The sequence below is a fragment of the Apus apus genome, chromosome 4 (genome assembly GCF_020740795.1).
Source record: "Apus apus isolate bApuApu2 chromosome 4, bApuApu2.pri.cur, whole genome shotgun sequence".
Classification (NCBI taxonomy): domain Eukaryota; kingdom Metazoa; phylum Chordata; class Aves; order Apodiformes; family Apodidae; genus Apus; species Apus apus.
The window spans coordinates 103540115-103565999 of record NC_067285.1 but is presented as its reverse complement, the minus strand read 5'-3'; the positions used below and the strand labels follow the sequence as shown (position 1 = coordinate 103565999).

Genomic DNA, 25885 nt, shown 5'->3' with positions numbered 1-25885 from the left:
AGTAGCATTCTGTCAAATTTAAGTATTAATACCTGGGTTAAAAAGATTACTTCAAAACAACAGTAAGTAATCAAATTGCTTCCCCAAACCTACATACAAAGACAATGTAAATATAAGAAAAGTTTCACAGTGAAAGAATTGCTTTGTAAAAATAATTGAAAAAAAACATTGTAAAATAAATTAGTAGTTCACAGAAGATATAAATAATGCAAAGAACTTAAACAAACTCGAGTCTGATTCATCAGCATTAGACAATGCATGCTGTGGTGCAGAACTACATTTGTATTTAATGATTCACACTGGTAATTTACCCAAAGGTAGTAACATAAACCTTCGTTTTGCAGATAGCAGATGAGTATAGAGCAGGTAGATGTGTCCAGGCTTTTGAGGCAAAGAAATCTAGTCTACTTATAAATGACATTTATAAATTACATAACCAAAAAAAGAAAACTGACAGTATATATCTTTTTAAGAAACGTATTTCAGTTATTGAACAAATACAATGATCACAAGAAAACAGCTACACTTCTGTACCCTTCTATTCCAATGAAAGTAAACGAAGATACCCCTTTGCCACTTCCACAAGAAATAGAGGTTTCTTTACTCCCTGATTTTCAGTTTAGCTATTCACAGCTGTGCAAAGCTAAACACAAACCCAAAACTGCTGGATCCCTACCAAGTTCCCACAGCATGAGCAGGGCAGGCAGACTCACCACCCCAGGCAAGAAGAACCACCACCCCTCTTACGGGGGGGGCTGGTGCACCGGGATTTATTTTAAAACCATTCAGGAGAAATATCAGCACTCCTCTCCTAGTTGGTTTGTCCACCATTTGCATTAAGAAGTTATCATCAATGCACTGGAGGAACTTCCTAGACTGTGAATGGCCGGCTGTGTAGGCCGGCCAGCAAATATCTGGGTAGTTAAAATCCTCCATGAGGATTAATGCCTGTAGTTGCGAGGCTGCTTTCAGCTGCCTGTAGAAAGCAGGTTATTTGGAGTAAGAGAGAGTATAAAGAACCTTTTCTAGAGCTCTATGCTGGCCTAAAACCATATTTAAACTCACTGACTGGTACACATCCCCAGCATATATATACATATATATTTATATATGTATACACATATACATTTACAGAGCTGCTGCGTTACCTCTGCACGGTCCAAACCAAGTCTTCTTCCCCATTTCATCAGTGCTTCTTGTAACAGTAGCTCAAAGCCAGCCCATACAACTGGTGCCATTTAAAACCCTTTCATATTAGATTTGCTTGAACTGAAACAACACTGACCCACACAGTGAAGAAACAGCTCAAAATTCAATCTCTTCTAGAAGCAGCCCCCATGAACAGTCAACCAGGAATGTAACCAGATAAAAATGGTCCTTAAATTGCTCAAGAAAAAAAAAAACAAAACACTTTTTTCAGTAATTTCTATGGTCATTCTACATATACTACTATATTTGAAGATTTAACATTGCCCTGATTCACAAGCAATACAGGAAGGACAGAGGAAAACAAGAGCTCTGCCAGGTCGGCTCTGGTCTGGTTTGGGCAGCTTTCTGGAGTGTACAGTTTTTTTCGGTGCAATGAATTGTCCACCACTGGTGAAATGTTGCTTCAGGAAAATCCACAGTGGTTTTAGTCCTTTGATCTCAGCAGAGGTTACCCTAAAAGCTGCACTGAAGAAACAGAAAAGCACATCCAATGTAATAAGCCTAGCTACTGAGAAGGAAAAGCCTCCAGCAAAAGATTCTTTTTGTGCCCTCTGGCACATGCAGCCATCAGCAAATTAAGGCTTTAAAAAAAAGAGCTAAGGGAAAGCTTGAGATAATCTGTATTTTGCTGTAAAACAGTGACTTTATTTGCTTGGAAAATAGCTGCTCTTATTTATAAATTAAGGTACAGAGAGGTTCCTGTCCTGTTCCTCTGGTAAGGCCTAATTTTTGTGCATTTCATCTTATTCCCCAGTTCCCAAATGTAATTGTGAAAATGCTTAACTTTATGCACTGAACTGAAGCCGATGGCATCATCCATGAGCTTAATGCTCAACATGAACAGTTTAAATTTCTGCCAAAGCAGAACACAGAAACCAACCTGAAATTCAGTTCTCCATTCTTCAGTTTTGATGAAACTTCCGATTGATGCTGGACACTGCAGGCTAAGAGGACTGTTACAGTGTCCTTAATACCAAGCAGAACAGAGAAAGGAACCTGGGATTTGTAGGTCCTCTTCATTTCAGACCAAGTGTTTAACTTCTCAGACCTGTTTCCTAACGGGGTAGTTTGTTACACTGTTTCAGTACCAAGGCAGACACTTGAATGCATATCTTGCTTCAGACCTTTGCTTAAACTGTTTAATTGAGCTCAATGTCAGTGGTATGAGAAGTAGAGTAACAAAAATTAATTGCAGATTCCTTGAGACAAATTCTTTTTGCTTTTACAGGACACTCTCAATAACCTGAAACCTAATTAAGACAAGACATACATGGATGCCATAGAAGCAGCACATTTAATAACTAAACCCTCTAAAAAAATCCTATTAGCCCAATTTGACAGTTTAAATGTATGAAAATACATAGTACAATCTGTGCACACATGCTGTGTAAAGCTATCTGACACAAAAATACAGCTTCCTGAGGCATCAAAACCCAATAATTTCCAGAAGAGCTGATGGGAAGACACTGCCTGGCACCTGTGGGACATGAGGCTCATGATCCATGTCATCATCTCCCTGAACCACCAAGAGCCTCACATGCTTTTTTCCAGGGCTTTCTAACTCAAACCTAGAGCAAGGATATGTCTCTTCTAAACAGTAAAGCCTGGTCTGAGAAGGCAATGGGTAAGGGGTGTTAAGCGGGACCCTTTCATTAGCAGTGGTTGTAAAACAGAATTCTTACACAATGCAATGATGTATCACAGCAACAGTGTATACAAGGAGGCTTGAAATATCCAAATATAAAGCAAGTTTACGCAATAGATGAGCTTAATATTCCTAAGCAACCAAAGACTTTGAAAATTATATTTATAGCCAATCAAAAATATTGTTTTCAATACACAGGCCAAAATTTTCAACCTTAGTACAAACAAAAGATTACTGCATTTTCATACAAATATTTGCTCGTAACTATCCACATACTAGCAGCTCTTCTGTTATTTTACTGAAAAATCAATTGTTTGCTGAAGAAAAATGAGTGCAAGGAAAACATCTGAATCTCTATATAAGAAAAGTGCATGGAATTTCACTTCCCTAGAAAAGTGTGGACAAATCAGGCTACTCCTTGTAAAGACTTACAAATCAGTTAGAAATTCACCACACTTAGAGGCTCAGGAATGCCTTTGTTTGAACACAGAACTTTTTTAAACACACTGCAGCTCTGCTAACAGCCACCAGCTCTCAAGTGGAAGCCCTTGGAGAGGTATTACCCTGAAAGCCATTTATCTTTTACTTCAATTTGCAAGCAAACACCAACACAGAGAGCCATTAGAGAACAAGTGCTCTCTGGATGCTGAAAATCGATGGAGGAAAATTAAAAATCAACAAAGCTCTCACATACAGCCTCCTAAATGAAATGGCCTGTGATCCAGTCAATCCTTGTTAAGAGGAGAGTAAAATAAATTCTTAATCAAGGATGAGTTCTAGTGACACTTCTTATCATATTTATATTGCACCTCATACATCCCTAGCTATATTCTGTGTCATAAGGACATAATCTGATAATAAAGATACTCATAGTGCATAGAATAATTAAGAAACTATTCTCAACACTCATGTTCTAGTGGCAGACAAAAGGTGATGATGTGTGAATAAAGAGACACAGGCAAACATAGCAGAAGTTTTGTACAATATTTTGATAAATGTCACTTCAATTACATCCTAATTTACAACTTTTTTTAAAACAGTATTAAGCTAGTTATCTATCTCTTTAGGTCAGCTCACAAAGCAGCACTGGGCAGAACACGCTGCTGGCGATACTGTTCCATGTTGATCACAGCCAGGGAAAAGCCAAAAAAGAAAAAAGTAAAAATATTTAAAAGATTTCTCTGCCACCTTACTTACTAATCACTGCCACCCATGAACAAGACACGGCTCCTGAGAACATGACCGAGTATCGATACAAAGATGTCAACAGCATGTCATGTCACAGGCACCAAACACTCCGTTACCGTGACAATTGCAAAAAAACCATGCACCAGCAAGAAGTGTGCTAACAAAACAGGAGAACATTCATCAAGGCAATTATTAGCCATCCAACATGGATTGAAATAATCAGTACTGATTGAATTCATTTTCCGATTGAGGAAAAAGGTCAGTGTTTCCACTGTTGGTGATAATTCTTCCACTTGGCAAGAAGACAGAAAATGAAAGGATTTCATTAAATCCTTCTTAATTTCCATTCTGTGAGGAAAAGGGAATTCTGAGTTTAAAAATCATCAGAAATGAGATTATACCCACCTAAGGCATTTCCTCCCACTTGCCTACATCCTGTTCAGAGAATAGCACCAGTACTGCTAAATTAATGCAAAGGGTGGAGTAGGAAAGTAAGCGCTTTTGATTGAGATCAAGCAAAATGTAAACAGGGTGAGGTCTCTAACTTATCTACCACTTTATCTGGTGCTGTGTTTGCTTCTAAGTGGCTGTGCAAGAGTAGGGCAAGGCACCATGGTAAGAACTGATTGGTTCACAATAGTACTAGGTGGATATATTCAAGTGATGAAGCTGTTAATTACTCGAGAAGACCAGAACAGTCTGAACCTTTGAAATCACATGGCTATGGATTTTCCCATTAATTAATGTGTCATACTCCCAGCTGAGGCTCTTCCAGTGAATTATCCATGGTTAAGTGTTGTGGAACCAACCTCTGCCAGCCAAAACTGGGAAGAACATGGTTTCTCTTTCACTCTTCTTTCATAGAAGAATCATTGCTTCAGGCTCTACTGTGAAATTCCTTTACCACACACATTTTACTCAGCCAGCATAAAGGAATTAAACATCCAAACAAAGGATGTAATCTCTCCACACACTTGCCAGTTACCTGTTTGACCGGGTTGTTTTCAGCATCAGCAAATTAAGTCCCTCATCCTTGCCTAGTGCTAGTAATGAAATTGCTCAACCTTCAAGAAAATGTAGGGACTTTGAAAACCATTTTACACACCTTACATCTTTATCTTGCACAAGGACTGACTATTTTCCACAGTTTTCAAGCTAATGATTACCATCTTTTCTTCTTTACTAGTGTGAGCGTGCTAAAAATGTGGGCATCACTGATATCTTGACCACAAAATAAAAAACTCGAAACTACCCAAAGGGTTGCACATAACAGGTTTCTTATAATTATGAGGACAGATGGCACAACATATCTGAACACACACACGACAAATTTAGGACTACCTACATTTGCAGAATTGAGTCAAAGTGTTCTTCAAAATGATGAAAAAGAAATGACAATTTGTTTTTTCCAGATAAACTCCCCTCTGGTGACTAACCTAGTAATTCTTAGGTAACGAACTTGGTAATTTTTAATAGGTAAGAGAATAGAACCTAAAATACAAACTGTATTTTAAATTTTTGCTTTATTTTCACTTCTACAGTTAAAATTTCAAGATGGTTTGATGAGCAAGACAGAATAGCTCAGAGCTTTTTACTGTAAAGCTCAAGAAAACTTGAGAGAAATCACAGCGGACGTTCTCTGATTAAAAAAGGCAAAGGTAAAATGGCAGTTGCCAAAATCTTTAATATCATGCTTGCTCTTCCCTAGCAAGGCTCATTTGATTGCAACTTGACTCATCAAATGTTGTTTTAACACCTCCTGAGATGCACAAAGTTGATGTCTATGCTCCCCTGAAGACAAAAACATATTTTTCAAGGCTCTGGGCTGCCAGCCCCACTGCAGTGAAGCATATGCTGTCCTGTTTCTTCAGATAACAAACAGCTTCTCTATTGTTTAGCAATTAAACCACACAAATAACTTCTTCTGTCTCCTGAGTCTTTTGAAATGAGTGATGTCTCTTCAAATAGTTATCAACTGGATTGTGTTTATTGGGTAGTATACTTCTAACACAGGGGTAGGTTATTCCAACCAAGGTGAGGTAACTAAGCAGGCTTCTATTAGTAGCAGCTGAGACAATTCGTTGTGACTCCATTATTCCCAACAGTAAGCCTTATGGAAAGACTATAAATATTGCATACCCACCACTACTTGTGATGAACAAATACTGAGATTATGTTGTATTCTGAAACAGTGGATAAGGAACCTCATCCATGTGAGAGAATCACATTTACAAATAATCTTTTAGATCAAGTAAACCTATTCAGGATTACAAAGTCATCTGGTGACATAGCTTTAGAAACTGCAGTACTGACACTGGTCACCAACTCAACCCCACAAGGCACCACTGCATCCCATATTGTCATTACTTGGCATGGAGAGCATGTAATCTGGATCATAGGTTCTTCACATGGCACTAGTGTCATATAAAGAGGATCATGAGGAGATTAAGAACACCACAGCAACCATTATCACACTTTTTGTCTTTGGTCTTTGGAAGCCACTCATCAACATGGTACCCCCATGTGAACTGGGATGCCTATCCTAGAGCTATTGAAAGGAAAGAACTGAATTTAGAGATTTGAACAAGATAAAGCTAGCACATGTCTTTGTCCAAAAGAAAGAAACAATATATTATGAAAGCAGAGCACCATTTTGAGATTATTCTGGACCAAAAATTGCATTTGATATGCAACTCCCTCAGCTTCTAATGCTGTGGCCATGCACAGTGCCTGCAGCGCCAGCAATACAGGATGAGCTGAACTGGGCTGCTGCTGGGGTGAAGGTGCTGGGGAAAGTCCCCTCCAGGCTGATCTGCAATCCAAAGGATGGGTGGAGAAAAAGAGAAGTGGAATGGAAATAAGCTGGAAAGGAAAACTGGAGGGAGAGCCAGTTAACATCAGGGAAACACTTGTTCAGGGCTTTCACACAAGCTAAGTGAGGAGAGAGACACACTGTTTCCAGCAGCCCACCACGCCCAGGAACAGACTGCTCTGCCTAGAGTCGTAAGGAATAAAAGCAAACCAGGTCACAGTGATGCCAGGTCTCCCCAGGTTATGATTGCAGTTCTTTCTAGGCCGAAAATCAATACTCAAAACACATGAAAGCCCAGATGCAGCGCACAATGCAGCACTGTGCACTGTTCAACAACAGCCCTAGATGAAAGGTCCTCAAGCTGGAGTGCCCCTGATTACCATATAATATACTACAAGAGAGCTGGGCGAGCCTAAATTGGAGGTTTCCTCCTGATTTTTGTGGTTCCTTAAGAAAACAAAATAAGCTGGAAACTCAAAGCCTTCAGGGAAAAAGCACAAAAACATCTCACTGTGCAGCAATCAACGTATATTTACTGGATTAAAAAGTGGATCAAACATTTATGGTGCATTCTTAAGTTACTCTTCAGTTTTCTAAGATCTACTAAAAATGGCTACAGCCTTGAGAAAAGCCTTTTTTTGTTTTATTCAGATTACTGGTACAAGCCTGTAGCCCATGCCACAGTATATGTCACTGACAGATTACAACTGCAGAGTTCTCTGGAGATAATTTTATTAACCGAAGCTTATCAACTGACTTACAGAAAAGGCAGAAAGGAGGACTCTTGGGTTCTGCCACCATATCACTTAGTGATTTTAAAATAAACTTATTTGCTAGCATGAACATTTATAGATTCAGTCTTTCTCTGTTTTTTGCATGCATGGGTGACATTTAGTCTATGTTTGTGGATGTGGCTTAAAAGCAGTGGTAGGTAACACAGTACTGTTAAGGAACAGAGAAGTGTCTGGCCTCAGCCATTACAAGCTGCAGACTTTTCTCCAGTCAAAGAGAGGAGACGAGAGAGTGTAAAAAACCCAGTGTGCTATCAAAATGTTCAAAAAGGATAATTAACTGGCAATTACCTAAATCATGGACCAGTGAATACAGGAAAAAAGAAAAACAGCAATATCCCCTGCAGACTGTGAGCATCAGCCCAACGAATTTGCCTCTTAACATTTTAGTTTAAAAAAAAGGGGGAAGAGAATAATCCCCTCATTAATGAATCAAAGAATACCATGGAGAGAAAAAAAAAAAAATTAAGCAGAATACAGCATAGCTTTGAGATAAACTCAGAGTTATAAGTATTACGTAAGTCAAAAAAATCACTGGCTATCACAGAAGAAAATATATACAATTATGGCACTTTACTGGCTGTTAAAATGCCAGGGTACCTTCAGATACAAATAAATTTTGGTCAGAAAATGCTGAAGTGGCAAAGACAATGTGTCCCAGTGCACATTTTGACAAGTTTCCCAAATCAAATATTAATCTTAATTAGGAGCATTTAATATTTTTATAAGTAAACCTTGACATACTTTTAAAACACTGCATTTAAGAGGTTCACAATTTAAACAAAGTATCTCATCTGCCTTTCTTTATCTTGGCTCCATCAACTCTATTCCAAATTTTTTACTTTCATCTGTAAGTCAGGATATAGTTTTTTTCAGATATTTTCAGTGTATTGACAAACATGTCTGACCTTATTCTAACCCAACCATGTTCTACACAGTAAGTGGTTTATGGTAGCTCAGTGTTAATAAAAAAGTGAATTGTATGAACTTTGCAGAATCACAGGGCCAAGGTTTTCCAATTGGCTGTCTAACATTCAGGTCCTAGATGTAAATTCAGCTACGATTTTTGTTTCTGGGTATAACTTCTTAAAGACGTATTTCAAATTGCTTCTAACATTTTAGAAAAGCTTTAAAACGTTTTTCGTTACTATTATTTTCTATAAAGTTATTAGGAAATCTGGCTCAGATGTCACATCTTTAGTCTTAGAAGAGGTATTGCTGAATATTTTATCAAATTACGCATATTAATATATTAAATGTTTCAAAGCAGCAATACAAAAAAGTATAAAAAACTACTCAGTCCTTGCCTGAAGTTAATTATTAGCTTACCATTGAAAACACTTCAAAATTTCACTCCTTAATTCTGGAAATATTAACCATTCTGACATTTTTCAGAAATAAGCTCTTGTATATTTGACTGCTGATAATATTTATCTTATGAAAAGGGTAGTTTTGTGCTTCAAGCTGAGAGGCTGGCTTAGATGTGTGGCATAATCTTAAATTTGTCTCATTTCTTTCCCAGGCAAGTAATTTCCATCTTTCTGTTCTTCATATCTGTAAAAGGGAAATCCTATAACCTCTTCCAAATTCCCAAAACTACTAACAGGAGACACCAAATCACCTAACACACATAGAAAATTTTGAGATCTTATGGCAGAGTACAACTCACAAGTGGTTTTAATATGGTCTTACAATATACCAAGCAATATTAGAATGGAATACTACTACCTCCTGAATGGCATTTTATTCCAGAAAGGACAGCTTTATATACATTGTCTGCTTATATCAAGTGAAAAAATATGGCTGGACTTCACAATAATTTAATGTGGAAGAGTTTCAGAGGAGCCCCTGGGCTTCACAATCCCAAAGTTCAGCAGAAGCCCTGCATCCCTGAGCTCTGTATAGTAAAGATGCAAAAAATGGAGGCCCAAATCTCCTGCTTCTGTGTTACAGCACCTTGCAGAGCAGAAAAGCATTCCTTTAACCTTCAGGTGTACCAAGTAAGAGCCATTGACTTCACTGGTGCCCACAGAAAGAACAAAGTGTGAGACACAATTATTCTAACGGACAGACTGGAACCTTTAGCCACACCCCCACTAAGGTATGCCTGTCTGCACTGCATCATAAACTGTAAAAGCACCTAAACACAGAAAATCCTAAAAAGTGACACAATGTGTAAAAAAATGTGAGTGCCCAGGTGGCATAACAGGTCATTAACTGCTTCCTCCTGGATTATAGGGAGCTGCTGTTGCTCTCCAGCCCTATCAGGAGGTTGAACCCCAAGGATAATGGGTCTGACCATTGAAGACTAAGGCAAAGAAGGCACTCAGTACCTCATCTTTGACAGCAATTTTTCCTCCTGCATCCAATAAGGGTGGTGGACATTCGCCTTGGCTATTTTTTTGTTGTTAATGTAGCTGTAAAATCCTTTTTTGTTATCCTTCACAGCAGTGGTCAGGTTGAGTTCTAGTTGTGCTTTTGCCTTTCTGATGTTCTCTCTGCATGACCTAGCTAGATCCCTGTACTCTTCTTGAGTTTCCTGCCCCTTTTTGCGAAGGTGGTAGCTTTCACTTTTTTCCTGAGCCCCTGCAAGATCTCCCTGTTCAGCCAGACTCGTCGTCTTCCCCAACAGCTTGTTTTATGACACCTGGGGACAGCCTGCCCCTGCACCTGTAAGACTTTCCTCTTGAAGAACATCAAGCTTTCCTGGGCTTCAGGACTTCAGTCCCTTCAGGATTGTCTCCCAAAGGACACTCCCAGTGTCCTGAACAGTCTGAAATCTGCCCTCTGAAAGTCCACGGTAGCATTTTTACTGACACCCCCCCCCTCCTTACTTCACCAAGATTTGAGAATTCTATCATTTGATGGTCACTAAGCCCAGGACAGCCTCTGACCACCACATCACGCACCACTCCTTCCTTGTTTGTAAACAGTAGTTCCAGAGAGGCATCTCCCCTGATAGGCTCATTCACCAGCTGTGTCAGGAAGTTCTCTTCCACACACTCCAGGGACCTCTTAGATTGTTTCTTCTCCGCTGCATTGTATTTCCAGCAGACGTCTGTTAAACTGAAGTCCTCCATGAGAACAAGGGCTGGTGACTTGGAGATATCTGACAACCACTTGTAGAGTGTCTCATCAGCCTCCTCATCCTGGTTGGGTGATCTGTAACACACTCCCAACTGGATGTCTGCCTTCTTGGCCTTCCCCCTAATCCTCACCCATAAGCACTCAACCTTCTTTATTATATTTATTACATTGTATATTATATCATATCATACTTATATATAACATACATTACATATATATTATCTATAACATATAATATATAATAGAGATTTAGGTTAGAGATCAAGAGGAAATTCTTTAGTGTGAGGGTAGTGAGACACTGGAACAGGCTGCCCAGAGAAGTTGTGGGAGCTCAAACCCTGGAAGTGTTCAAGGCCAGATATGAAGCTCTAAGTAGCTCGATCTACTATGAGGTGTCCCTGCCCATGCAGGGGAGTTGGAACTTGATGATCTTTAAGGTCCCTTCCAACTAAAACCATTCTATGATTCTATTCTAGGATAATACATAACATACATTATATTATATTATATTATATTATATTATATTATATTATATTATATTATATATTAGCACTAAAGTACAACAACTTCAGTGCATTAAATATCTTAAAATTACTTGAGATGTTTGCTTATTCCCAGGGATCCCAGTCTGATTCCTGTAGTCATAGTTACACTGACAGCACAGCTTTTTATGCAACTAGCAGTTGTCCATTTTTGGCACCAAGCTTTACAAGACAAACACTCCACAGTCCCTCAATGCTACTTGAGGCACTTCCCTCACCAGACCTTTCCACCAGATCTCCTTGCGTAGGCTTAGTGTCTTCTAGAAAAGAACAAGAACATTTTAAAATAAAATCTGAATTGTTTAAATAGAAGTCATTTCAATGTGCAGACTGGTATTATTGTTTGGAGAATAAGATTGTAAATCTGTATCTTGTAGATCCAGCAATTGCAGCAGAAATTAATCCTGTTCCATTTGGGACATGTAGCTTAATTTTCTGATTTATGTGAGAGTAGAAGCACTACCATCATATTCAAATTATTACCTGTGTCCTGAATCAGCTATGTCTGATAAATGCTAAACAATCTTGAAAAACGTAGGAACATATTTATAACAATTATTTTCAGCATGCTGGAAATCTTAGCGCTGTTCAGAACTGCAGGGATGTGACACAATATACCTTATAAATATGCATTCCTTATGAAATGGGAACATAAAAATAGTGTTTATTCAGGGATGACAAGTGCTCTGAAGACTTCTGTATTATTGTCTTAAGTTTATAAATAAGGAAACTAAACCAGACTAATTCTGTACTTTTTGCAAAACCCTGTGAAATCATATCATGTTGCAGTGTTTTTGCACAAGGCAAATGATATTACAAGTTGGGAGGCAATGGGAAGTCAGGCTTTGGGGAGGCACAGGCTTGCTCAAGGTCATAAAAACTGAAGTCAGATCCCCTGGCTAACAGCTCCCTGATCAAATCATCCTCCCACCACTGTTGAAGAGATTCATTTTATGAATTCTAGTTAGGGATGTGTCAGCAGTTTTAATATTATCCAAATAAAATTGTGATTTTTCAATAGAAACATAGACCATTAGCTACATTCTTCTAAATAATATTTTTCTTTTATAGTTGTAACTATGAAAGAAAAAGGTTTAGTTTGGTCCAGAATCTATTTGTGAGGTGTAGAAAGGAGTAATGCTCAGAAGTGGAAGAAAGAAATTGATGAATTCCAGAAAGCACTGAAAAGAAATTAAGAGAGAGAAGGACAGAAAGAGGTGATGAAGCCTTGCAAAAAAATAATTAGGAAAAAATTGAGGAAGACAGAAATACCAGTTAGACACAAAACACAACAAGCTTGCAGAAGATCTGTCCTTAAAACCAAATAAAGGATTATGAAGAATTCCTCCATTCAATTGATAAGAATCTTCTGCTATGAAGGGATGACAGCAGCCTAGTGTGCTGCTTCCACAGATGGAAAAAATCTGCCTCTAGCACCAGCCTGAAAGAGGCCTCTGTCTGGGAGGTGTCAGATGTGCCTTAGTTAAACATAAGAGATTTCAGTTTCCAGGAGTAAGAATCTTTGTCTGCCTGACAGAAACACACGGTGTGAAAAGAGGAAAATAAATAGATAGATAGATAGATAGATAGATAGATAGATAGATAGATAGATAGATAGATTCTGGTTTATGTTTGCATTAATGTTTTATGACTATATTCAAATAAATGTGTATAGGCTGCATGAGAAGGATATGATTAAAATTTATTTGCAACATGGGTCCTGCCTTTCAGTAGAAGTTTGTTACTGCAGGGTGCTGGGGCTACTGGGAATCAGGATTCAGTTCAGGAGTATAAACAGGTAAGCAAACAGTTACATTCCTCCCTTTTAGTAAATGCCACAAAGATAGTGGAATAAACAAAAAGCACTGGAATACTTAACTTTCACAGTAGTTTAGGAGTCCTGTACAAATATTTGTGCCATGACAGCAAGATTGCAGCAGCTGTCAGGTTTAACCAGCAGTTTTATTCCTGGCAGTATGGGGGGCAGCAGTCACAGGGATTCATAGTGGGGTGAGCACACTGCCAGCCCTGCAAAATGGCCATGGCAGCTACTGAAGCTCTGCTCATTTCCACTGTGCTTTTATGCCAACCACAAGGAAAAAATAAAATAAAATAATATAAAATTTAAAAATGCCTGCTGCATCTCTGATCCTGAGACAGACAGAGAAGGTTGTGTGGTCAGCATGAGCGGAGGGAAGTCGAACAGCTGCAGTGAAGAAAAGCAGAATTTGACAACATCAGTAGATTGGAAAACAGTAGCAGAGCGTGAAGCGTGGAAGGTGGGACTTGTGCTGCTGTTCCATCATTGGGGAAATGAGGAGGAAATGCACAGGTCTCCAGGAGATACAGAAGATTCATTAGCAAGCATGATGAATATGTTTCTAACACACTACACCATTATTTTGGGGCTGTCTGGTGAATATCCCTAATGTAGGTTTTCCTTGCAGACCTCCTGAATGGCATTACCCATCTCTCTTCAAATACTGTTTAGAAGTTTTCATGTAACTTCTTCAACATTGTCCTCATGGTTAGTTGTTGCTGCAGCTAGACTATGAGTTAAGATGAAAGCGTTTCCAGTTTCGTTCCTTCAGTAACACAGGAACCTTGATACAAGCCTCTAAGTATGTCGTGATGCTCAGTAAATAATTAGACCAAAGTAATCTCAACAGACAGGATAATTGCAATAGATAAAAAATAATCTTAATTAATCACAGAAAAACTCATCTTGTGCATGCCAGTTTTAGCAGAAACATGTCTCTGTTCTGTAGACTTAACTGTATCCATTTCATCCTAGCACACCAGGCAAGCAATTAAATACTTATTAAGTACTGTAAGATGCTTGTTACTAATCCTTTACCATTTTGTCTTTACAATTAGTTTCTCTCTCTTCTCTCCTCTCTCCTTTTGCAAAGGCTCAGCACCACTAATATAACCACATCTTCCTTTCTGGTTTTATCAGTCACAGATTTAATGCAACTGGGAATTGGTAACTCTCTATTCACTCTTCATACTGCCACCTTCTCCTTTGGACACCACTCCATATATTATATTTTTTCTCCTTGTTATATTTAGTTCTGCAAGTCCACACTGCATCAGAAAATCTTCCAGGATTATATTCTTATGAGAATGTACAGCCTTAAAAAAAAGATGTGTGTGGTCCTCACAGCTATTGATTAGAAGGCAGTGGTAGGTCTAAGTAGGACACAAGAAAGTCTCTGCCATGCTGGAGAAAAGCCTAGGTCTCGCTAAGGTCTAAGGACCTACTGCAGATTATTTTAGTTGATTAGTTGATTTTGTCCTTCCCCCTAGTTGTTATCTCAGGCAGAGGAGGAATTAAGAAGTACTTCCAGGTCAATGAGCCCATGGGCAAACTGGACAAGGAAAACACACAACTTAATTCATGTCCTGCACAACAAATCTGCCACCACCTCCTCTGGTGTACGGCTCAGATTTAGATTTGAGCCTAAGTATAGGAATCTACATTTTAAAATAAAGAGCTTTGAAATGGCAGCCTGGTCTAAATTTTGCAAAATTGCCCTTATTTTCAGATACACCAATTCAAAACCCCAGATCTTAAAACCTCTCTGGTGTGGAACATTATGCTGTCCTGTTTACAGCTCCTCTCTGACCAGCCACCAGCACACATCACTGCAACAGCTGAGGGTAGCTTCACACCTGCTTTCTACTTTATGCTCTTGACTGACTATTCCTATTCCACCAAGCAATGACCCCTTCTTATAATAAGAAATAAAACCTTGTTGAAAATATGATGCTTGGATTCCTTCTCTTCCCAGAATTACCAGAAGGGAAATGGATGTCTCTCAAGTGCAGAATCATATGCACAATGGCCTCTTAACACTTGCTCACAGGTCTTTTCCATTTTCACATAAATCTTTTTTATGTTGTACTCCTACCAACTAGTCTTTTTATTTTTGGCTTCAGTACAGTAAACCTAATTCAATATTACAGCTTTTTTGGTAGTTGTTGATTAATGAGTTTTATACAGGAAAATCATAAAAAGAGAACAAAAGAATCTATAATAAGCATGCAGTAAAGACAGGACTATTTTTCCTTGGAATAATTGTATGCCTGAGCACAAAAGAATGTGAAAGTTGTACATTAGGCTACAAAATCAGGGTGGAAGGTCAAGCTTAAAAACTTAAATTGAGATTTCTACACCATGCATGAAATAAATTATAGGATAGAATAATAACACAGAATGTCTGTTTAGGTGTGCACCCATTTAGCCCACACACTCTCGACTTTGATGAGTAATTATCCTACATGCTATGGTAAACCTACACACTAGGCAGTCTACTACTCACTCGTATTGTTAGACAGGTTTGTTGGTTTGGGGTTTTTTGTGAGTTTCTTTTTTTCTTTTTTTAAATGAGGTGTAACCTTTGACCACAGCCTACTCTGAGTGATAGACTATAAAACATTTATAGGTCAAAGGAAGCAGAACTGAAACAAAAAAGTTTAGTGGCAACTTCAGACTGCATGATGTAGTATGTTGGTTAACAGCCAGAACAGTATTCTAAGACAACAATGCATGTAATTAACAAGAGCTGGAGAGTCCTTTCTAGCTCCATATGTAGAAGACCAGGATAATGAAATGCACAGAAAGCATCTGCAAAATTTTTATAGACCAAACCAAACCCCTCTTTCTCACACTATAGAGAAAAAAGCATTCCTAGTCTACTGTTTAAGACAGCAGGTATACTTAAATATAACAGAAACACTGCTACTACCTTTGAGTTTTTGAAGGTGTTACAATGAGTCAGAATATGAAAATCATGTAAGAGATACATTTTTGAAGCAGCCCTGTTTACATACAAATTGTGAAAAAGGCCTGGTTTCCCAAACATAGCACGAATCAGACAGGAAAAGCTGTACTTCCTAGCCTCTATTTAGAAGTTAATAGTTTCAATACTTTGCTAATAGCCAGCTTCCTAGCGATTGATCTCTGTGTATGGCTTGGTTTCAGTGGTGCTGCGTGAACCTCTAACTCCCAGCTAACAGCTCAAGGAAAGCTCTCACTGTTTTAACCTGTTAAAGGTTAAAGTTCTGCTTGCATTTAATAGCTTCCTAGATTGACCATCAACTAGGCAAATGCTCATCAACTGTGTGTGAATAAAATCTGGGATTTTTGTACAGGACTGCCTCTCACAGCAATCCACTTAACGGAAAACTATGGGTGGAAAAAATTTTGATTACTGAGTATACTTCTGGAAGCATCTAGAAAATCTGAAGATTAACTGAACAGTGCTGGACAGAAGTCTTAAGTAAAATGATGCAGTCAGGGTACATCAGCATTTTGCTCATGCATCACTAGAATAAAACTGATTGGTGAAACTGCTTATAAGGAAAGAACACATGTTAGGGAGAGGATGCATCACAATGTATAGAATCATATTCTGCAATATCACTGTGAAACCTTCCTGAAGTAACTACTCATGCTATTGAAAGGAATATTTCATAGTTGACAGCTTCTACTAATAAAAGTGTAAGATAATTCTGCTTTGTATGTTTACAGGTGCTCTGGAATGTTCTCTAAGTATTTGAGTAGAATTACTCCTTGCAAGCAAATATAGTCATACTGTGTTTTGACAACTTTCACTACCAATTGTTTTGTTCTGAAAGACAAATGTCAAAATGCTGTAGGACTGCATTTATCTGGGAGTACTTACAAACATCACTTAACTCAGTTGCACCTTGGTAAATGCTTCTGTAGCTGTGGCAAATACCCCTTCATGACCATGTGTAATTTATACTATTTTAAAGTATCAGATGTTGAAATATTGCACAGGAGAGTCTATCTCCTTATTACTATCCTTAGTGTTCTGCATGGTTTGTCAAGCAAGAATGTACATTTGTCATTTTGCCTTTTAGTTTGGAAAAACATGCAGCTATTGGTTATTGTGACAGCTGGGAAATCTAAGTGTTCAACCCACTTAACTAATAAGTCAGTGTATGCACAATCAACATTTACTTTCTCTTAATAAAAAAAGCCTGGAAATACACTGATCAGCTGCCTCTTTTCCAGATGCACATAAACAGAAGGATTGATGCATTAGTTGCATTAGCACCAATGAAAATCAAAACATGCACTGAATGTGAGAAAAAAATCAGTGTGTTCATTCAACTCCTCCTCAGCAACATCATACAAACAGAATAAAAGCAAATACATAATTGCTACATCCGAGAACATACACGCCCTATAAAAACATTAAATATTTTGTTGACAATTTAGCTTAGTGAAGCTGAATTTTGCTTTTGTCTTCTGTGGAAAGAATTTACTTTGTTCAGCTGACTCCGGATTGACACTGTGGAAAGCATAATCCCATACTCCATTAATCATGGGCATCACTTCTAAATCACAATTACAATACTGTTTTGGAAAACAGAGGATATAGATCAAGTTATTTTCCCCACACAGTACATTATGGGATGCCTGCACTATTTGATGCTATCAACTGATTAGAGTAATTACTGAAAAGGAGATAATTACATAAATTCTGTTGTTTAAAGTGCAGGAACACCCCTTACCTATGCCCAGCACTTCAAGACCTGCTTAAAGTAAGGTTATTTTATGTCCTAGATCAATGAGAAAGTGCTTGAAATGGAGAAGTTAGCATCAGAGAGTTAATTTGGGAGAACTCACCTTTATTACCCTACAGCTTTCCAAAATTATGTCAGGATAAGTTTTCAGTGTCTTTGGTTGCAGGCTTAGCCTACACTGAAAGTAGTCAGAAAAGCAAAACAAATACTAATGCATCCTCCCAAAGTCTGAAAGTAATTACAGTCTTACCTCATCTATTACTCTATTGTTTCACAGTATTTAGGGTGATTACATGATCTTTTGTAAGTAGGTGCAAATGTCTTCTGCTTGTGCTGCTGGCTGACTGCAATTCAGCTCTGAATCACAATAAAGACACAGTTCTCCATCTTGTGGGCCATCAACTTAAGACCCTTAAGAGCTGTGAGGAAAGGGGTTGCCAGTGAAGACTGAGGCAAAAATGAAGTTGTTGAGAATCTCAGCCTTATCCTCATCTGTTGTTACTAGTTCACCACTGTTACTCATCAGAGGGGCAATGCTTTCTGTAACCTTCCTTTTCTGGTATATGTTCCTGTAGAACCCTTTCTTGTTTTTCTTTAAGTCCCTTGTCAAGTTCAGCTCCAGCTGCGCCTTGGACATCCTGACCTCATCCCTACACAACCGACCAATGTCCTTATGCTCGTCCCAGGATACCTGACCCCACTTGCACTGCCTGTGCAGTTCCATCTTGCCTTTTAGTTTGATCAACAGGTATCAGCTCAGCCATGTTGGTCTCTTGTCTTCCTTGCCCAATTTCCTACACCTGGGGATTGAGATCTCTTGCACTATATGGAAAGCATCCTTAAAGATTTTCCAGCACTATTCTGCTCCCTTGTCCCTGAGGGCTGCTTCCCACGGGGTCCTACTTACATATTTCTTGAAGAGCACTAACTTTGCTTTCCTACAATTTAGAATCCTGACTGTGCTTCTCATCTGCCTCATACCCATTAGGACAATTAACTACACTAATGCATGATCACTGCAGCCCAGGCTGCCTTCAACTTTGACATCCCTGATGAGTTCACTTGCGTTTGTGACCATCAGGTCCAATAACAACATCCCCTCGAGTAGGACTGTCAATTTCTTCTCTTAAGAATTTGTCTTCGAGGCACTTTAGGAGTCACCTGGATTGCCTACAGCTTGCCATGCTACTTTTTCAACAGATGTCAGGGTGACTGAAATCTCCCAGCAGAATGAGAGCCTGTGATCACGATGTGTCCTTGAGCTAGAGTAAGAAGGCTTCATCGATAGGCTCCACTTGATCAGGCAGCCTGTAGTGGACTCCAAGTACAAGTTTCCCTTTGTTGCCCAATCCCTAATTCCTACCCATATGCTTTCGACCTGCTCATGGCTATTCTTTAGGGACAAACTATCCACTTCTCTACATAGAGGGCAACACCTCCACCCCTTCTTCCTCTCTTGTCCCTTCTGAACAGTGTGTAGCCATCGATAGCCATACTCCAGTCATAGGATTCATTCCACCAAGTTTCTGTAATTGCCACTATGTTGTAGATTTCCTCTAGCACGGTAGCTTCCAACTCCTCCTGTTTGTTGCCCGTGCTGTGTGCATTGCTGTAGAGGCACTTCAGCTGGGCTGCTGGCCATGTCACCTTCTTAGATCACTCCTTTACTCCCCCAAGGCGTTTTATGGATGCTACCCTGCTGTCTCCTATCAGGAGCCTCATCTCTGTAAGACTTTGCCAGTGTCGACAGCATGCTTCAGGGCAACAGGTTGAAGGCCCCTACTATCACCCCATCCTTCCAACCCTGGTGTGTCTTCCTGCCACTTGCCACAAACCATCTTGATATGATTACCGCTCTCCATCTTCGCATCCAGTTTAAAACCCTGTCAATCAGCCCTGCAATCTCTTGGGCAAAGACCCTCTTCCCCCTTTAAGAAAGGTGTCTCCCATTTGATTCCAGCATTCCTAGTGCCATGTAGGCCATTAAGTCCAGTAGTAACCGCAGCAACGTAATTTCTGCATCCGAGTTCTGCTGCATTCAGTCAGAAAAAGACCTTGCTTGAGTGAACCTACTTCAATCTTCAGAATATTGTGTAGAAGTGACCTTGGTGCAACTCCTTCCAGATTCGTCTCTTAGACCCATGAACAGAACTTACTGCAGCTTGCTCATAGCAGAGTAAGAGAGAAAAGGAATGTGCTACTTCTCTTCATGGATTTAGTAGGGATTATAAATCCTTTCCACCAGTTAGTTCAAAGTCTCCAGCATTTCTGTAGTTTACCTTGTCATTTTGTTTTGTTTTTTTTTAATACAATCTCTTTTCCATGGAGCACCATGTGAAAAAGATGCTATTTCACCCTCTGCACATCTTCATGAACTGCATTATAATTCTGTGGAATTTTAACTTCTTAAACAATGAGGTAGAGAAGATAAAACATATAAACTTCTTTTTTTTCCCCTTTCAATCCATCTTAAGAAAACACAAACTAGAGCAATCCACAGGGACTGAAAACTTCCAGTACAGTCTCACACTTGCTCTATAAAGCTCACTTGTAAGACCATTGGTCTGAATGGTGTAATTGCAACTCACAGCGTGGAGGTGTTACTGTAAAATTCAGTCACTGAAAGAACCCTCTAACATTTGGAACCCTCTAACACTTGTCTTTAAGTTTTAGAAGGTAGTCATTCTTTATTGTAGTGCTGGAGGCACTAGAGATAGCTCTCAAATTCGAGAGATATTCGAGAGATATTCGAGATTCGTGCATGCCATAAATGACAACAGGCAAGACTTACACTGACCTACTAGACACATATGCATCAGATTTCCTGGAACTCATTGTAGTATTTGCATTCACCTTATCTATGCACTTTAAGCCTCCCAGGTGGGATTCTTCAGTGGTCTTGGGAGAGGGGTGGGTAGGGGCAGAGGCTTGGGGGGGGGATCGTTCTGAGGTGTACTTTGATCTAGCTGTTCTCAGCCAATTTTCAATTGCAAGGCCGCTAGATCCTTGAATTTGTTATCTATTTACTTGCAAAATGCCTGGAGACTGCTCAGGTAAATGCCAATTAACATGAGCATAAAAGGGAATAAAAGGGATAATGCAATGTTGCCTGTTGTTTAAGGTATCAGTAAGTCACTCCAGGAGCTGGTATACTGGCAGAGATAAACTAACTAACTAATGTCAGTTCAAGAACTAGACTGAAACCCTCTAGCAAATATTTTATCTAATTGCATTCCAAAACAAAAGCAGTCTTCCATCTCTTTGTATATCTTTGTAGGAAGCTGCAGTGAGACTGTTCTGACTCAAGAGAATCAGAGTCATGTATAGGAAACTCAACAAGAACATTAAGTTTTATTCTCACAATTACAAAGAGCTATGACTTTAATGGGATGAACTGTACCTACGTCTCTGCATTGACTGCAGAGGGAGAGGACTCCCCAGACACCTAAATTCCACAGAGGAGGAACCAGGTGAGGTGAATGCTCTGGTGATACTGTGGTTGAAACGATAAGCATTACATTTGCAGTATCAGTTCTTCCACAAGTGAGGTCTACGATGGGTAAATTGAATGAAAGCACAGAATAATACTTAATATGAAAATTATTTTTAAAAATGCCTATCAATGTCTTTTATCTCTGTTTTCATGCATATTACCAGTCTCTGAATGCTAAGTGGTAGCACTGGACTATTTACACTTTAAATTTAAAATGCATGCTTTAAATTCCAGTTTAAGTTCTGGTATACACAGTAAGCACTTCAGCACAGTTTCCATTTTCTGCACATTTCAAAATATGTGAACTGGCTGATGAAAACCCCTACAGTAATGATCAAAGTCTAGTAGCATCAGGGACAAGTGCAGCACTGAGACTTTTGCTCAGCTCAGAAAAGGGAGTCTGAGCTCTAAACATTCTATCCCACCTTACTGCAATTGGGCTGAAATAGATGGTTAGGGAGACATTTTCTTCCAGCTTTCTAAATAATGTCTGTGAAATCAGATGGGAGTCTCAGTTAGTGTCATAATCAAATGTCCAACATCAGAAAAGTTGCCATTACTATTTGAGAAAGTTATTATAGCATGGAGGCTTTCTCCTTGCCTGCCACATGAGACTGCAGCTCCTCCAAGACCTGATGCTGTTGGCTAGAGAATTTAACTCCAATGCTTTCACCTTTTTTGTATCATGTAAGTGTGTGTTTGTATATTGGCATGTATAAATATTTCTCTCTCTGGCTTCACTGACAGACCCTATAAATCCTTCCTGCTCTGCTCTTTTTGTTGTTTGTATACTACTGAACATCTTTGTAGAAGTCAAATTCAACATAATTATATTGTATATAATGACGACCCAAATGGGCTTTCTCTAACAAATTGATTCCAATGTTATATTAGTTTACTAAGCACGTTCTGAAACCCTAAGAACTTCAACTTGTCTTGAGCAGAATATAGATTTTTCTAAGGTTTTTGTGAACGTTGGTGTGTCCTTCAGGCTTGAAATCCAGCAGTGATCTGATTTTAACACTGTTTATTTTGCCAGACAACTGGCATGACCACATTGTTAGTGACACTTCCCCCTCCATGTTTGTCCAGGCTTTTATGTTGTAGCTGAGTGAGATGGGAAAAATCCTTCACAGAGCTCTCATCCAACTCACACTTTTAGTCTTTATTTCAGAAAATGAGGTGGGTTAAGATTTTTATTATTATTGTTGTTGTTGTTGTTGTTGTTATTATTATTATTATTTTGGACTTGAAATCACAAGTAGATCTTATCTCTGAGACATACAATCTGCTGAAACGTTATGCTTGGTGGTAGTTTCACTTCAAGAAACAAAAAAATAATTTCTGACTTTGCAGTAGATTAAAAATATATTACCAAGCTCAGGCACAAAAACTCCAGTGACAATTGCAAAAGAAATAAAATATGTACCTCATCATCTAGCAGCCTTGCCGAGTTCCACTGATTTTTGATTAAGCAGAATGGACAGATAAACACAACTAACATTGTCCTTCCAATCAGCGGCCTCTGCATGAAATCAATGCTTCTGCATTAAACTAAAGTGAAAAGGCCCTTATCAAGAGGAAATTCTTATTTCATGAAAGACCTACTGTGCCTGTGTTATTCACAATGAATTTCACAATTCTGGCTGTTTAAATCATGGGCATTTTACAGACATAGAAGGGTTGCTAAAATTGTGTGTGTTTTTTTTTTCTTATAATCACTCTTCCTGTTGCTTCTAATATAACATCCATTGTAAATAAACTCAATGGGGCAATTTCACTTTCACTTATAAAGTCCACTTAATCTTCCTAGGCTCCATGAAAAGCTTTTTGGAGGAACATTTTTTAAGAAGGAGTTCTGAGAAGAGGGATTTTTTTTATTTTTTTAATTAAGGTTTTACACAGGATAAAAATCATTCTGAATTACAGTATGTCCAGTCCCCAGTCCCTACCCTTTATACTAAGGAATGTGCAAAGCACTTTTAAATTGGGCATAAAGGATGAAGAGGATGAATGTTAGTCCCAGAATTTATGTGGATGTGTGAAAACCTACAGGAGTTCTTTTTACCCTACCATGGAAAACTCTATGGAAGCTCAACTACCAGGAGTCAACGGTCTCAGAAGTTTTCAGAGTCTATCAATGCATTTTTTTCCCTTTCTACTTTATTCAGAAAGAATACATATTCCACTTCCATAAATCACAAATGCACCTAAGTTGACCTGCAACTGTGAAAACCACTTCCCTGCGTTTTGAAAACCTGTAGAACAAACTTCACACAGTTGCAGAGACTCAGTTGCACTAAAAACGTCATTTTTTGCCACATACCTTCTTTTTGTTGGTGGGACAAATGTAGAAATTGTCAATAACAGTGGCAATCCCAGGCTGTAGATTCAACTTTGTGTATAACGTCCCAAAATCTGAGGACCTGAAAGAAATCAAACATCTGTAAGTGTTCTCTTCCAAAGGCTTCAGCATTGAAACTGTGCAAAGAACAACCACTTTGTAGCATTAACTATCTATTTTCAATGCTTATCTGCCATTCTTTTGTTCTTTTCAGTGCTCATTAGCTACTAAAAGAAATTTTCCACTATTAAGAATATTATTCTAGGTTTGAAAACACAGGGCTCATTCTGTCTGTAGTTTGCAGTTCTGTGCAGTGCTAGTTTTCATCCTGACAGGGCACCGTGCAGTGGCAGAAACCCAACACAAATACCTTCCCATCACCACCCACAAGGTGGGAAAAAAGAGCTAAGCAGAGCAAAGGGTCATCAGCAAGTACTAACAGCACCTTCTCAGTTATGTAGAAAAAGGAGGGCTGACTTGCGAGCCTGGTGTTTTATGACAGAAAAATTCGACCCGAGATCTGGAAGACTCGCAATTGACCCCCTACCAGAATTTATACTTGATACAGGGATCCATCGACTCCTCCAGCTGTTTTTCAGAGGATTACTAAATTCCAAATGAATAAAAACAAAGTCTAGTTTGGTTTTGACCATAAAATGTCCACCTTGACAGGTGGCCCACAGCCTGAGGTGTCCTCCAAGTCACACACAGCAGACTAGTCCTTGAAGGGCTGGTGCCTGCAGAAGGCTGCCAAGAGCACCCACCCTCCACTGGCTCGTGCATCAGACCTGCTGAGGATGTCACTTAAATCAGAGGGCATGTAGTACAAAGTCAAACACAGCTACTTTGCTTTCACACATCCAGCTTTCCATGCAATACAAGAAATTTCAGCTGTAGTGGTAGAGCAGCTTTGTGTCTTTGGCATCACTGAGCATTCTGGGCACAGGATGATATGCCTGGATCAGGTCCTAAGTGACACCAAGTACAGAAGGGTTCAGATTTACCTTGCTTTTCTTCCCTCTCTCTGAGTCAAAAAATGCCTGGACATAAGTCTATGACACACAGACTATACTCACAGCCAAAAGTTGGGAGTTTATCTATTTTATAGTGATATCTGAATGGATTTGATCCACATTATTTACCCCCATATGGTTTCTTCACCTGCATATATACAGCAACACATTACAAAAGTTAACAGAATCATAGCCATTCAGTTTTGACAAATAATTATGCAGAAATCAAATACATAAACTTGCACTGCACTGGGTATTCAGCCTTAAGCTAACTAAAATTCTAAGGGGACTAGGATGGACAGTGCTAAACGTAATTTGCAGGATGCGTTTGTCAGAAAAGATATTAAAGCAAAGACTAAACTACAGACTGCAGCCAGATGTACTGAAATCATGCAGAACAAGTATGTATGATGGAAAAAGAACCTAGTCTATTCCCTTTAAGGAAAGACTATCAGGACAGTGGCCTGTCCAGTAATAATATCCTGAAATAATTCTCTGAACCTTAAAGATGATCCAATTTACTTTGAAGTGGCAGCTTCAGGATGAATACAATGGGACCACTGGAAAGTGACACTGCAGGAGGGACAGTGGAGGGAACTGTGTCAAGGTATGAAAAGGGTACACACAAGAAACCCAAAAAGGATAAGCCATTTCAAACTTAAAAAGTTCCAGTCTAAAACTTCCTATTCTAATTCTTATGATTTATAAAAAGTACTACAAGAAAAAAGTAAAGTTGTAACAAAAAGAGTACATTAAGATAACTACAGTATTTTCAGAAAGAGGTAGAAAAACTCTACAGTCAAAAATCTTTTGTTTTCTGGTAGAAATTAGCTAACTCAAAGGGAAAATAAAATCCAATTTCAACCTGAGACAATAGGCTAGTGCACATCCACACCTAAGCAGGGAGACCTAGATTGGCAAAAAATCTGTGCATCTATAGAGAAACTTGTTCAGATTCCAATTTATTTATATTTTTTTTTCTATAACCCAGCCTTCAGGGAGCTCACGAATGGCAGCTACTCTTTGAGACATTTACATACCAGAGGACTTAGTTCAAGGGCATTATTCAACGGAAGCACTGCTCAAAATAATTGGCTTTCCAAATCTGCTATAATCCAGAGAAAACAGGTCACCACAACTTTTTTATTTGAGATACAGATTTCAAGTTTCCAACTCCGCATATATTAAAAAAACACTATC

At 38.8% G+C, this 25885-nt stretch overlaps 1 protein-coding gene across 1 annotated transcript in view; it reads right to left on the bottom strand.

Annotated features, from left to right (window-relative positions):
- The window catches only part of SORCS2 (sortilin related VPS10 domain containing receptor 2), a 559400-nt gene that overhangs the window by 219608 nt on the left and 313907 nt on the right, over positions 1-25885 (bottom strand). Inside the window, exon 3 of the mRNA XM_051619037.1 lies at positions 23655-23754. Coding sequence (XP_051474997.1) covers positions 23655-23754 — 100 coding nt within the window. The remainder of the gene's footprint in view (positions 1-23654; positions 23755-25885) is intronic.